Consider the following 13,553-nt stretch of genomic DNA (forward strand, 5'->3'; position numbering starts at 1 on the left):
CGTCTGAATGTCTGTTTTGCATTTGGTGGGAACTCTTGGGTGTCCCTGCCTATGCTCCAGTGTGTCTGAAGGTAGGATGCAGGGGAGGAGTTTTTACACTCCCCTGTCCTTTGTCTCCCAGAGTGTTTGAATAGAACCAGTTCCCACTGGGGAGGCTGGCTGTCCTGATTGGACAGCCACCCGCCCCTTTCTGTAAACTTCTGGGAGAGTTTGCAGAGGAGTGAATGGGGAAAACTGAATACAAGGTGAGGTTCCTGAGGCAGAAGGCAAGTCGACCACTGGAACAGAAGATCCAAAGCTGAAGACGACCAGAGACGCCTGCAGACCCTTCCAGTAACAGTAAAGCGACCACTGCTGTCCTGACCCTGTTTTCTTATCGACAAGAGCTCCGAAAAGGACTCCTCTTTCCCTTTGGCTGGTGGGACCAACTAGCCTCAGGATGAAATACAAATTGACCCATGTCGCAAGGTGCTGTGACCGTCCAGAGCTGCAGACCGCGAATGCCAGGAGACCTCCGTCCCATTTGCAGTGCAATGTCTTGGTGTGGACAAATCTGCCCAGAACGTTGAGCTCCAGTTGGACCTCCAGAGGCACGATCCCACTCATCGAAGTCCCCTCACCAGAGTGCAGGACTTTAGAATCAAAGATCATCGACCGGGCTATAACCGTCCTTTTGTTTGAGCTGATAAAAAGGTGCCAAAACCGCAGACCGACAAAGAGTCTGAACAAATATTTTCAGAGTTGCCTCTTGCGACTGCTGCTGTGATATCCCATTCAGAGGCCTTCCTTTCGCCACCAGAACGAGGTATGAGGAGACCGGGTCCGTTGCTGCTGCACAGGAGAGAATCCAGCTGCGCTTTCATCACCAACCTTAAGGTACTGTGGGCCTAATTCACAGAAGCCTTTTATAATGGCAAAACCCCATTGGAAAACGCTCTGTGAATGAAGCCCTATGGCGCTAAAAGTAGAACTTACCTTAAGCCGAAGAGCCGCTCCAGTGTAACTGGAGTCCGTGAAAAGGTGCTTGGGTGTCCACACGTACCCTGGTCAAGACTTCACATCTTTTCCTATTAGGGAGTACTTTGCAGGGTCCCCCTAACTTGTGTGTTATATTGCTAAGGATTTTTATTCGATTGACTAAAGTATCCTGAGGAACTTTGCTTGTTCTGCTGCTACAAAAGACTTTTGCTCCACTCGTACACTAACTTTTGGGATAGTTAGGGATTGGATTTTAAAAGCATTAGAAGCCTTGAAAAGTGGCACTACAACGTAAAGATTTTCCAAAGTGTGTATAACCAATATTTTCCTTCCTACAGACTTTTATCTGATGTGATCTTACTAAATGAATGCAATTATTGTTTATCTGTAAATCGATGCGAGTGCGCGGTAGTACCGATAATACGGTAGAACTGTTATGAGTGTCATTCTCTGTTACAATCAACTCTGCAAAGTATTACTATTCATTCCTATTTGTGTTGGTTAAGTGAAATAGTAATTATCTACCTGCTTTGTGTATATAAAAATGCATGTATATTTTTAATATAACCTTTACTGTGTAGGAGTTTGTATTTATTGGTTTATAAAGTGCTTTACACCAAAGCGCTGGACAAGTGAACAACTTAATACGTAAAACATAAGCGTAAACAATATAACCGTAGAAGCAAAGTTACAATATGAATCAGTGAACGAAACAGCAAGAAGAGCAATTAACTGAAGGGAGATAGGGAGAATAGTGGAGTAGGACTGGGTGGGGTGGGGACAGGGGAAGGGAGAGAGTGGGGAGGTGGGGGAGGGGAGGGAAATGGTCAAGGGGAAAGATGAGGGAGGGAGGGGAGGCAGGAAGGGGAAGGGATTTCAAAGAGGGGAGTGAAGAAGGAGAGATTTCAGGGAGGTGCGGAATGAGGAGAAGGTGGGGGTAGAGCGGATTGCAAGAGGTAGGGAGTTCCAGTGCAGGGGGCTAGGAGTTGGAAGGAGCGGAAATGGGAGGGGGCACAAGGGGACGGAGGTACAGTGAGAAGGAAATGGTCAGCAGACAAAGGGAACGGGATGGGGAGTAGAGAGAGAGATGAGGGAGGAGAGATAAGGGGGAGCAAGACCATGGAGTGATTTGAAGACCAGGCAGTTTCTTTGGACTATTGCATTTACTAGGTTCAGGGTACTTACCTACAGCTCACATCTTCCTCCTATGATAAGCCTGGCTGCTCTGCCATTCTACCAAGATCCTTTAGGTAGTACAGACTTATTCTAAGAGTTGAGGACCTGTATACCAAGGGATAGTTTTACAGAGTCTTGCCTCAAGTGGATTTAGGAAACCTCCCTTAAAAAGGACTGATCAGTTTCCCCATGACCAAATTAGCAAAAAGGCCAGGGTTGTGAAGCTGAAGGCTTGACTTCTCTGTAAAAATCAGGACAGGCCATAAACCAAAGCAAAATGTTTGGGGGTACATGGAATATGGAGAAAAGGTTGGCTAAAAGAGAAATCTTTCCAAATCCACTCTTTCAACCAATATGGGCATCCTCTGCCTGTGAATTAGCCTCAAAGCGAGTCATTGAGCTGCCTGTCCATAATTGGATAGCCGCTAAGAGTTTGAGTGCAACAGGTTTTTAAATTGGTGAGCTCGGGCCGCCACACTCCAGGAACAAAAATGGATCTGGGAGGCTGCAGGACAGTTGCTGGTGCTACCATTGGCCAAGACATCCACAGCAAGTCAGAGCTCTTCTCTTCGTGCAGCATTGGAGGCCTTAAAGTGTGCCTTCCTCCCTTGATCTGGTGTGCGTCACCAGTTCCAGGTCTTGCATCCTCGTCATGCAGCTCTGAGGAGTTGTGGTCCTGTTTTGAGAGTGGTTAGTGTCACGGTTCCCGTTCATGGGCCATGATTTGCCGTTCCATTAATCTGGGAACGCTCACTAAACGTTTAGAGCGCTCCTGGCGGTTGCCATGGCACCTGTATCGGCGCCACAGCATCAGGCGACATTCCATTCCCTGCCGGCCGTAGGTCTCTGCTGTTACCATGGTTGTGCGATGCTCATCACCGCAGGCATCCGACACGGAAGCTTAAAGGAACTCTGAATCATTCAGCGAGCGCTTCTGATTAAAGTAAGTTCCACCCGTATAGTTCCGTAGTTGTTACCTTCTTTGATCCTTGCTGTTGTTACTGACCTTCGCCTGAAATCTTGACTTGTCGCTGGATTGCGATTTCAACTGCTTGTTGTTTCCGACCTGTTTTGTTTTCACGGCTTTTCATGGGATTTTGTTTGCATGCTATCTGATCTTCAACTCTGCAAGCATTCCGCCTTACGACAGTCCTAAAGAACTCCACGGATTGAATTAGATTTCTCCTACCTCCAAACAGAGAGCACTGAACTGTGCAAGCCTGCTGTTAATCACTGCTCATCTGTTTGCCCTAGAGTGCCCTTGTTCCAAATGGGTCTGCAGATCCATACTAATCATATAAACCCCTCTCGCCTTTCACTTTCTCTGCTCCCAGACACCATTTTCTTGTTCTACTACTCCAATCCAGGCATCCATTGAAAAACATCAATGCCAAAGAAGTCTTTTGCCACCTTTCAGCGTCTTCCTTTTTTAAAGCTCGATTCCCAGTGTATTCAAGTTAGTGTTACAATATATTGTCTCATTTTCTACAAGTTCATATTAAGTTCCCGTCCTAAAACTATCCTTAATTTCTTGCAGCCTGGTGGCATTTTTTTCCATTCCAAGCAAACCTCCATCCTGTCCGTACACCTTTATACAGATAGGGTGGTAGTTGACAGGGAAGGTAGCCCTCTAAGAGGAGGCCCAATTAGGGCTGAGCTACTGGCAAACATTAAGGATCTTCCCTTCATTCAATATCTCTGCTGCATTCCCGGTTTGCTTGAGTATCGGCACCTGCTGTAGTCCAGGTTTATGCGGTTATTGGCAGAGAGATGTGCAAAAAGGAAAAATCTTGCTACCTCATTTGAGTTCATCAGTACTATAGCTGGACCAGACTAAACCTTTTCATTGACTTTGAAAGCCAGTGAGGTTTTTCTACCTCAGTCAAGGAGCAGGGGGTTTAAGGGAAGTTTTTTATTTTTTCAACCTACCACCCCCACAGCATTCACTTCCTACACATAAGCAGCATACCAGTCACTTAGCTCACAAGTTGCTCACTGTAGCGAATACTGTATCATTTGTATCATTGCCTGCATACCTCATAGGCTCAGGAACCTGGTTTATTTAAACCCCCAAAAAAGATGATGTTGCTGCTGAGGTCCCATGTATCTGCATGAATTTCTGTATACTGCACATGGACAATGGTGGTTTTTAAATTGATGCAGCACAATTAGTCCAGTTCAGTGTCCTTCACAAGCAAGCAAGACATCCCCAAACATATGGGGGAAAGGACACTATGGACTAGGGGTACAGTAGTCAGTACAGTGAGTAATTTGTACCGATTTATTGAAGGAAGACTCTTAAGTCAATTGTGCTGTTTTGGAAAAAGCAAGCATGCCTTTTTCGTTTTGGCTCATAGAATACATGAAGACCTGTTGGCTTGGCATGCATGCATGCATGTCTGTCGTTTTATGCAGGGATGCATATACACCAGAAGCAAATTATTTATTCTCTAAATTCTTGTCACAATTGTGTGATTTTAAAACCATTGCTTCGTCCCACTAAAGCGTCCATCCTGTAGGGCAATGGGTTTACTGTAGCTATCTAGATTCATCCGGATTAATTAACCAAGGGTACTTTCATGCAGTTTATTTCTAAGCAATACTGCATCCCAGCACACATTGCTGAATTAAAATACTTATTGTCTTTTTTGTATTGAAAGTTTAAAGTAGTGTTATTAACTTCTTGTAGAAAATTGCAATACATGAAAGTTGTTACTCTCAGAACGCAGGAACATGCCTCTAGAATTAGTTGGTTTTGTCAATACCAGTTTTCATAACTATAATCTAGGCCAATGCTGGGCCGTTCTAGACCAGCCAGTCCTATCTTTATACGTTGCATCCTGGTCATTGTACTTTGCCCTCTATCATAATTGCTGTACTACAGGTCACACAACTCATAGCAAAAATATATGATACTGGATCTGCTCCCTGGGACATGGACCTAGTTGACACAATATATCTTTCACTACTAAAGTCCCCTAGTTGTCTGCATGTTGAGCAGTAAGAGCGTATGGATGGGAAAATTCCCTGGGCTATGCGTTGCTAAACATTTTTTTAAAAAAATCTCCAGTGTTGTAGGGGTGCAACAAAAAAATGTGAATATGCAAGCTTCCTCCCTTCCCGTTCCTAGCTCCAGAATTTTCTAAAAGTCAGGCCAAGCTTGATCTTCAAAGAGTTAACGATGAGCAACTAAAGTTTGATATTTTATTGATCTGCAGATCCACACCATTGCCATCATCGCTGAAGGAATCCCAGAAGCACTCACCAGGAGGCTCATCAAGACTGCTAATGAGAGAGGAGTGGCCATCATTGGACCTGCAACGGTAGGGAGTATATGCCCTATTCCCTGTGTCCATGCTTGCCAGTGTTTACTTCTGAAATGGGAACACCAGGCTCCTTGAATGGGCCTCTCTGGAATCGAGACCTGGTCACTTTAAATAGGAATATGTTGCATCCTGCTGAATTGAATGCATTTGCTTGCAGCTGTTGGAGGAGATTCCACCTCTGTCTGTGGGTGCGAGAGGAGAGCGAATGACTCGGCTCCACAGCCTTCTGTAACCCCAAAGTCCAAGAGATACTTGTAATTGGTGATTTCTGGGTTTCTTTGTCATTTGTCCCTGTTTTCTATAATGATCTTCTTGTTTATTCCTTGTTGTGGATGCCATTGTTGATTTCCATTTCGTTCAGCTGTCATGGCCTTCTCGGATCTTCTGTCTTCTCTTTTGTAATTCACTGCTGAATCATTTTTAATTAGGTGGTTGATTTGTATGAAAAGAAACACCACAGAAGTCTGAGTTCTCTCATTGGTGATTCTCATGGCCGACCTTTTTTTTCCACACTGATTTTTTTTCTTTTTTTTCTTGCATGTTCTACTGTAGGTTGGAGGCATCAAACCAGGATGCTTTAAAATTGGCAACACCGGTGGCATGCTAGATAACATCCTTGCATCTAAGCTCTACCGCCCTGGTAGTGTGGCATATGTTTCACGCTCCGGTGGTATGTCCAATGAGCTCAATAACATCATTTCCAGGACCACAGATGGAGTATTTGAGGGAGTGGCGATTGGTGGAGACAGGTAGGTTACCAGTTGTGAGCATGGACACATGTTTAAACCAGATCTATTGGTACACAGTGGCTAGAACGGTGCTCCCATCTGTAATTAAATGACAAAACGTATGAAAACCTACAAATGTACTGCAAGTGAAAGCAATTGGCATCTAATCCAGTTGCCAATCTGCATCTCCATTGTTCCTCAGAGGTCCAACACTCAGATCCCCTGTATAGCAACGTGTACAGCATCAAATAGAGCTCAAAAAGGGTTATTGAGCCAACTAGGTCCTGCATTTGACTTCGTTCTCATTGCTGATGGGCGATGCCATGTAAATGTATACATCTACTTTCTGTCCCTTTCCTCCATATTTACGAATGTTGCCCTCAGGGAGGAGACTGAACTGGAGCATGTTGTGCAGCATCATTTTATTTAGAAATAAAACCGTGCCTGGGTGCATACAAGACCTCAACACCACACAGCCCCACCTGCCACACACTAGCCTCCTTTTAGGGGAAGTTTCCTAAAGTCCTACTGGCAGTAAGACTTTAGTAAGCTATCAAAGTGGTTTATCGATTCCCCCTCCCCCCCCCCTCCCCAACTCTTCGTATCAGTCTGTACTAGCTCAGGACCTTGGTAGTGTGGCAGAGCAATCAGGCTTATCTTAAGAGGAAGATGTGAGCTGTAGGTAAGTACTCTGAATCTTAGACAGGCACAACAAAGAAGCTCTTACACATATACTTATATAAAAGATATATATTATATTTACACAGAATCACTTTAAATACTTCAGACGTTTACAGTAGAACACTTAGGAATACTAGATAATACACTTCAAAGGGCACTTTCCCTTTTGTGTTTGTTCGAGGTTACATTTGTAGCAACGTTAGAAAGGGAAAAGACAAGGTTATTGTATTAGCGGTAATTGCGCACTCATGCGGTTTTCAACAGGTGATACGGCAATGCATTTACTCCGCAAATATATATGAAAATAATTTAAATGGAGGAAAATAAGTGGTTAGTGCAACATGAGGTTAGTTCAAGGTTCTAGAGATGGTGACAAGTTTTTTAAGTCCAAAAAACACAACCCTTGCTAAAGGCAGTTCGGACAGGGCTTGAAGTCTTGACAAACAGCGAATAATGAAGAGTTCTTGCAGATTTCTTCCAGTGTCTAAAGTTGTTGTAGCAGCAAGTTAGCAACGAACAAAGGAGACCTAAATCGAGAAGGGGACACAAGCAGCAGCTTGGGTAAGAGGGGGTTGCCCTGGACACCTCCATGTGCACTCTCTCTGAATCGACTTCTTGGAATCAGGTAAGCAATACCTTTTCAGCAGCACCAACAAAGGACCCGTATCGCCCGGTCAATCTTCTCTTCCTACAGCCCCACACTCTGGTGAGGCGGTCTGGATGAGTTGGATCGAATCTCTGGAGTGTCCTTACAGGCTCAGCACAGATTTGGACGGGTTCAGCCTTTCCACAACGATGCACTCAAAATGGGCAGCAGGTCTCCGGGTGTTTGGGTTCTACAGCTCTGGAAGCTCCTAGGACCTTGGGAGATGGCTCGTTTCAAAGTTCTTCTTGGGACTGGTTGTTCCCACCAACCAAAGGGAAGGAGGAGTCCTCTTAGAAGCTCCTCTGTCGCATAGAAAATGGGGGTCAGGACAGCAGTAGTGGCTTCAGCCTTGCAAAGGGTCTGCAGGCGTCTCTGGTCGTCGTCTTCTTCGGTTACTTCCTTTCCTGTGGTCGACTTGCTTTACACTCCAGACGCGTTGCCTTTTATACAGTTCCAGCACACTCCTCTGCAATCTCTCCCAGCATTTTACAGAAAGGGGCGTTTGGCTGTACAATCAGGACACCCAGACCCCCTGTTGAGGCTGGACCTATTCAGGCACTGTGGCAGACAAAGGACAGGGGGGTGGAGGACCTCCACTTCCTGCCTGCCCAGACACTCTGGCACCTATGCTGTTATACCCACTGGTTCCCGCCAAAGGCAAAATGCACATACAGACATCCCCCCTCCCAGAATGGAAGAAGAAGGGCTACCAAACAACAACTGCGCTAGTAATGGCAAAAAAAGAAGTGAGGCCCCAAGTTGGTACTTGGGTCCCCCTATTGTGCACTACCGATGCTATGGACATAGCCTGCAATATAGAAAATACACAATAGTTGGTAGAACATGTCCACTGTCACCAGCCGTAACTAGGTGATTGTATATGTAACTTAAAAGTCACAGGAGCCGAGGGAAGGGGGATACCATTTGGCACTCTACAGAAGGTGGTGTGGGCCAATCTCTGACTTTTGAGTATTGGGAAAGCCAGTAAACATCTCTCTATTCTTAGTAAATGTAGTTACTTAAGGATATAAAAAAGAATCTTAAAGGGGGACCCTAATGCCCCGATTCATAGACTAAAATTGCGCCGAAAAAGTTTTGCGTCTGTGCCAAACGCACGCAAGCGCCTGTTTGTCGATTCATGGAACACAATGTGCGTGGCTTACCAGAGACTTGCGATGATTCCGCGCGGCTCCAACACGTCACTAACGCCACAAATGCCTTGCGCGAGACTCCCAGCGAAGGGGCGGACAGTCTTGCGCAGTCACCTAAAAAGGGGGTGGAACACGTGGAATGGGGAACAAGCGGAAATGTCGGCGTTATGTGGGAAGTACCACAGTAAAATACTCGCAAAGTCCACACGCGCGCCAACACGTATTCATGGATTTAAACCGGGCTTGCTGGTGCGCGGAGAAAGACGCGCAAACTGGCAGGAGCGTCACCGTGCACCAAAAACAATGCATAAAAAGACTGCACGACCACAAACGCACGTATACAGCTACGATGAATGTGCAATTTTTCACAGCAGTGATCTTGGGACACCGCTGGAGGAGGAGGATAGCCAGGGCACAAATGGTTTTAACCAGGACCAGCCTTTTGCGATGCCTGATGACCAGGTCTATGGCAAGTATAGGGTCCCACCTCATATCATATTAGACCTGGTCAGGGAGTGGGAAGATGACCTCACATCACCCACCCTGTGCTCCCAAGCACTGAGCCCCTTGGAAAAGGTGCTCAATGTACTGCATTTTATTTGGCCACTGGGTCATTTCAGCGGACAACTGTCATTGTCAGGGGCATTTCACAGGCCACGCAGTCACGCTGCATACACCAGGCGCTGGTTATCATGACTGCACGCCCCTCAGGCCACAAGCACATATACATGCCCAGAACACCCGCAGAAAGGCAGACCGTGGTCCACGACTTTTACGGGGTGGCACACTTCCCAAAAGTGCTTGGTGCCATTGATTGCACCCACGTGGCCCTATGTCCACTAAGCGCCACAAAGCACATCTATCGCAAGCACTGGCATTCCATCAACGTCTAGGTTGTATGGGATGCCAAGGTAATCATAACCTCTGTATATGCCAACTATCCTGGGTCCGCCCATGACAGTTTCATATTCAGAATGTCACCCCTACACCAGTCCCTGGAAGCTGGGAGGCATGGCAACACATGGCTCATTGGTGTAACGCTCACCTGATTCCCGTAGAGGCGCCGGTCTTGACTGGGCGTATACCGTATCTTCTAAGGTGATGTGTAACACACGGCTGGCTCTTTGGGCTGGACCCCTGTGCACTGTATGTCTGACTTGAAGGGTAAGGTGTCTGCAGATAGAAAATATGGGATTAATGAACTGGGTTATTGAATGTCTCTCTCTTCTTCCCTTTCTTTTCTCCTGTAGGACCCCAAAGGTTAACGCGCTCACCTTAGGTAAGTGAACGCTGTGCTCTCCATCTGCTTCGGAGCAGGGTGCGGAAACCAGTTTCCTCACTGGATAAGGGAAGCAGGCCTCTTGACTTCAGAGGACTGCTGTCCGTCGTTTTCTTCACGCACGGTAAGTTTCGAGTAATTCAAATGTCTTTAAAAGTCTTTAGTACTGTTGTATCTTGTTTTTTGCAGGGTCCGGCGATGGCGAAGATGGAGCCCGTGTGATGAATAGAAGCGCCTTGAAGCACGTAAGTAAGCGCTTGCTGCCTGCTTCACGGTGCGCTCTAACTGTCTTTTTCCTTTGCAGGTATAAGTTCGGAGTGGCTGCAGGGTGCCGGAATACCCACTGGGTTAGATGTGAAAGGAGTAATGGCTCGTGAGTATTTAAGTTCCCCAAAGTCTTTAAACGCACCTTGTTTTATCTTTCAGATGCGGGATGCAGCGCCGAAGGCCTCCGGAGCGTGCGCAGAATTGGTAAGCTTTTGTCTTTCAGATGCCGGAATGCAGCACGAGGCGTTGATGACAGCCGATGGATCAGGTAAAAGGAGCGCTGTCACTGAAGACTGTAATGCTAACCTGTTCTTTCTTGTCTTTCTAGGTGTTGCTGAAGACTGGATTCAGGATGGTAAGCCTTTTTCCTTAGGCCCAGGATCAGATGCAGAAGACACGATGAGCGTTCTGCTGCAGAGGATGCAGAATAACGCAAAGCAAGATTCATCCATCGGGTGGGGTTTAAATAGCCTCCTGTAGTGCTTAGGTGTCTCCTTCCACAGCCACGCCTAGGAAAGAAAAGAGTCCCTGCTTTCCAGAAGAGTTCCAGGGTTCTGAACCTAGGGAGTGGCTCCTGCCCCACCCAACAGGAAAAGTAGTCCCGAACAGAAGAGGATCAGAGGCTCAACTGGCAGGTAAGTAAGCAGCATGGTCTGCCGCAGGTAAGTCCACCCAATCATTATGAGCTCGGTGCTTCCAGCGCTGGGACTGGGCACATTTATGAGCCTGGCGCCACCGGCGCCAGGACAGAGTCCAAAAGGTCCCAATTGGGACCGGCTGGCGCTCGGAACCTGGGTTATGGGTCTGCTTCCAAGGGAGTTGGGCAAGTCCTGACCTCTTGGAAGCAGAGATCATGACAATTGGTGAGTACAAATGGCCCTGCAAATGCATGCATGACTCGCACAGGCAAAACCACACCACTGACAACCCATCTCACCTCCACAGGGGATAGTACCTACCCTCTGAGCACCTACATGATGACGCCAATATGGAACCACACCAGGTAAGATGCAACGCAGCCGATACTGCAACTAGGGCCATAGTGGAGCACACATTCGGAGTGCTAAGGTGTTAGGCAAAGTTTGTATGCTGTACGCTTTGGGACCACTACACACAAGTAGGACTATAAGTGTAAGGAAAACCAACCTTTGGTATAAATCTGTACTACAGTTTTGTGGTAGCGGAGCTGAGCAGCCAGGCTTATCTCAAGAGGGAAGGTGAGCTGTAATGATGATACACAGAGGTCTACAATCACAGGTGTTCAAATAAACTTACACTCAAGGTTTCTTTGTTAAATACTTATTAATTTATTTAACTGTCCGTTATAAAACATTCATTCATAAGGAGGCAATATAATCGCACACAAATATACTTCAGTACTGTACACTCTGTTTCTGAGGCATTCAGAATACTTTGAAGGAGGAGCAAAAAGGCATAGGTTATCAGAACTTAGAAAGAATAGTTATTTCTTAGGCAGTGCAGATATTTTGATTTCCCCAGAAGAGTCCATTCAATTCAATAGGCTACACCAAAGTCAATGGGCTAAAGTCTTGGATAGGGTAAAGCAGTTCTGGTAGATAAAACAGAAAAGTCTCTGCAACAGTTCTTAGGAATAGTTTGTAGCAAGAAGAATCATATGTTGGATCACAAGCTGATTAGGCCTGTGAGTTGGGAAAGTTTCAAGCACTTTCACTGCGAGAGGTAAGTACTGTCTGATTTTACAGTATCTTTACAGCTCTGAGAATCCCAGTGGCTTAGTGTCGAGTTGATTGGTCCCACCAACTCAAAGGGAGAAGTCGTCCTTGCAGGGCTTCTTTGTCGAGATGAACTTACCGATTCGGACATGCAGCAGGGCTTCACCGGGCAAATCAACGGTCCAGGAGTTGCAGCAGCCGTCCTCTTCAAGCTCGTCTTCGGTTCTTTCGTTCCAGTGGTCGACTCTGCCTTCCAAGCCAAGAGACTCGCCTTTTATTCAGTTCTCTCCCATTCATTCCAGCCTAGCTGTTACCCACCCAGCAGGGTGGCTGTCCTTGCCGGACAGTCAGCCAGCCAATCACCACAGAGTGCCTTTGAGTCTCCTAAGAGACTACGTTCAGGGAGTTTCGGGCACCTCCCTCACTTCCTGCCCAGCCCAGACACTCGGGCGCCAGAGGCGGTCTTCACTCCTGAAGCCCGCCAAAGGCGAATGAACAAAGGAACCAAACCTGGTTTGGCGCGCAGAGCAAAACTCTAGAAGGACCTTTCCACAAAGAAACGGCGAAAAAAGAAGACCGGGACCTGTTTTTACAGAGGGGGCTCAGACGCCATCTTGAAAAACATGGCTGCCGTGATTTAAAGCTATCGGTGTTCGCGGTCGGGAAAAATCATGGTAGTTTGTTGTAAAACCACTGCCATCAGCAATTCCGAGAGGAAAGGGTAGCATTTGACTGCTACATGAGTATCTAGACACAGGGGATACTAAGTAACCCCATCCAGCACTCTATTGTAAGATAGGGTGTGCTGGGTCTAGGAATTTTAAAACAAATAGTAAAATCAATTTCACTTTACTCACCCTGGGAAACAGTAGTTTATCCGAGAGAAGGTATTTAAACCTTGGAAAAGCCTAAAATGGTTTCCCTGTGCCACTGCACTGAGGGTGCTGTGTGACACATGAAAAGATGATGCCTATGGAGTTGTCTAAAACTCCATAACCAAAGAAAATACAGACAGAAAACAAACATAATTAAAAGTTCAAAGTCCCAAAGTTTAGCAAAAGAGCTGGAGGGCTCTAAGGTGGGAGGAATTGGCACATTTATGAGAATTCGCCCTAACAACAAGTGAGCAAATTTTGAAGATGGAGTTGAATAGCAGCCACAGGACCCCTAAGGACTTGTGGACAATGCACAGGGTTTAGAAAAGAACAGTCGTAGCCACTGGGAGACGGTGGCATCATCACAGTACGAGGGAGACGCAATCCCTGTCCCAAAAGGACACTTCCCACAGTCCTGGTCTGGAAGACTTGCAGAGGCAAGAGTTCAACCACCGAAATCTAGTAAGTCCGTTGCAGTAGCCGACCATAGGTAAGACCAGTCCTCTGGTGACAGTGAGCTTCAGGGGTAATGAGAGGAAAGGAAGAATACCTCTGAGGAGGTGCATCTGGCAGGGTAACCTCTCAGACGTCACAGATGTGAGTAGGTAAGGAGTGTGGAGTGGAAGATTATCACAGGCTATCCGTCATCACAGGTTGGAGCAGGAAGAGGGCCACGGGAGGTTGCCCAGAGAGTGACATGGAAGGAGTGATTATGTGTGGTGAGGACGATTGTCACGGTGTGCATCATATCT

At 46.5% G+C, this 13,553-nt stretch overlaps 1 protein-coding gene across 4 annotated transcripts in view; it reads left to right on the plus strand.

Moving 5' to 3' along the window:
- ACLY (ATP citrate lyase) overlaps window positions 1–13,553 on the plus strand; it is a 434,227-nt gene that overhangs the window by 310,636 nt on the left and 110,038 nt on the right. For all 4 annotated transcript variants that reach the window (XM_069634496.1, XM_069634498.1, XM_069634497.1 and 1 more), the window contains 2 exons: window positions 5,373–5,477; window positions 6,033–6,229. In XM_069634496.1, coding sequence (XP_069490597.1) covers window positions 5,373–5,477; window positions 6,033–6,229 — 302 coding nt within the window. The remainder of the gene's footprint in view (window positions 1–5,372; window positions 5,478–6,032; window positions 6,230–13,553) is intronic.

Source organism: Ambystoma mexicanum, chromosome 13 (genome assembly GCF_040938575.1).
Source record: "Ambystoma mexicanum isolate Mex_15411 chromosome 13, UKY_AmexF1_1, whole genome shotgun sequence".
Classification (NCBI taxonomy): domain Eukaryota; kingdom Metazoa; phylum Chordata; class Amphibia; order Caudata; family Ambystomatidae; genus Ambystoma; species Ambystoma mexicanum.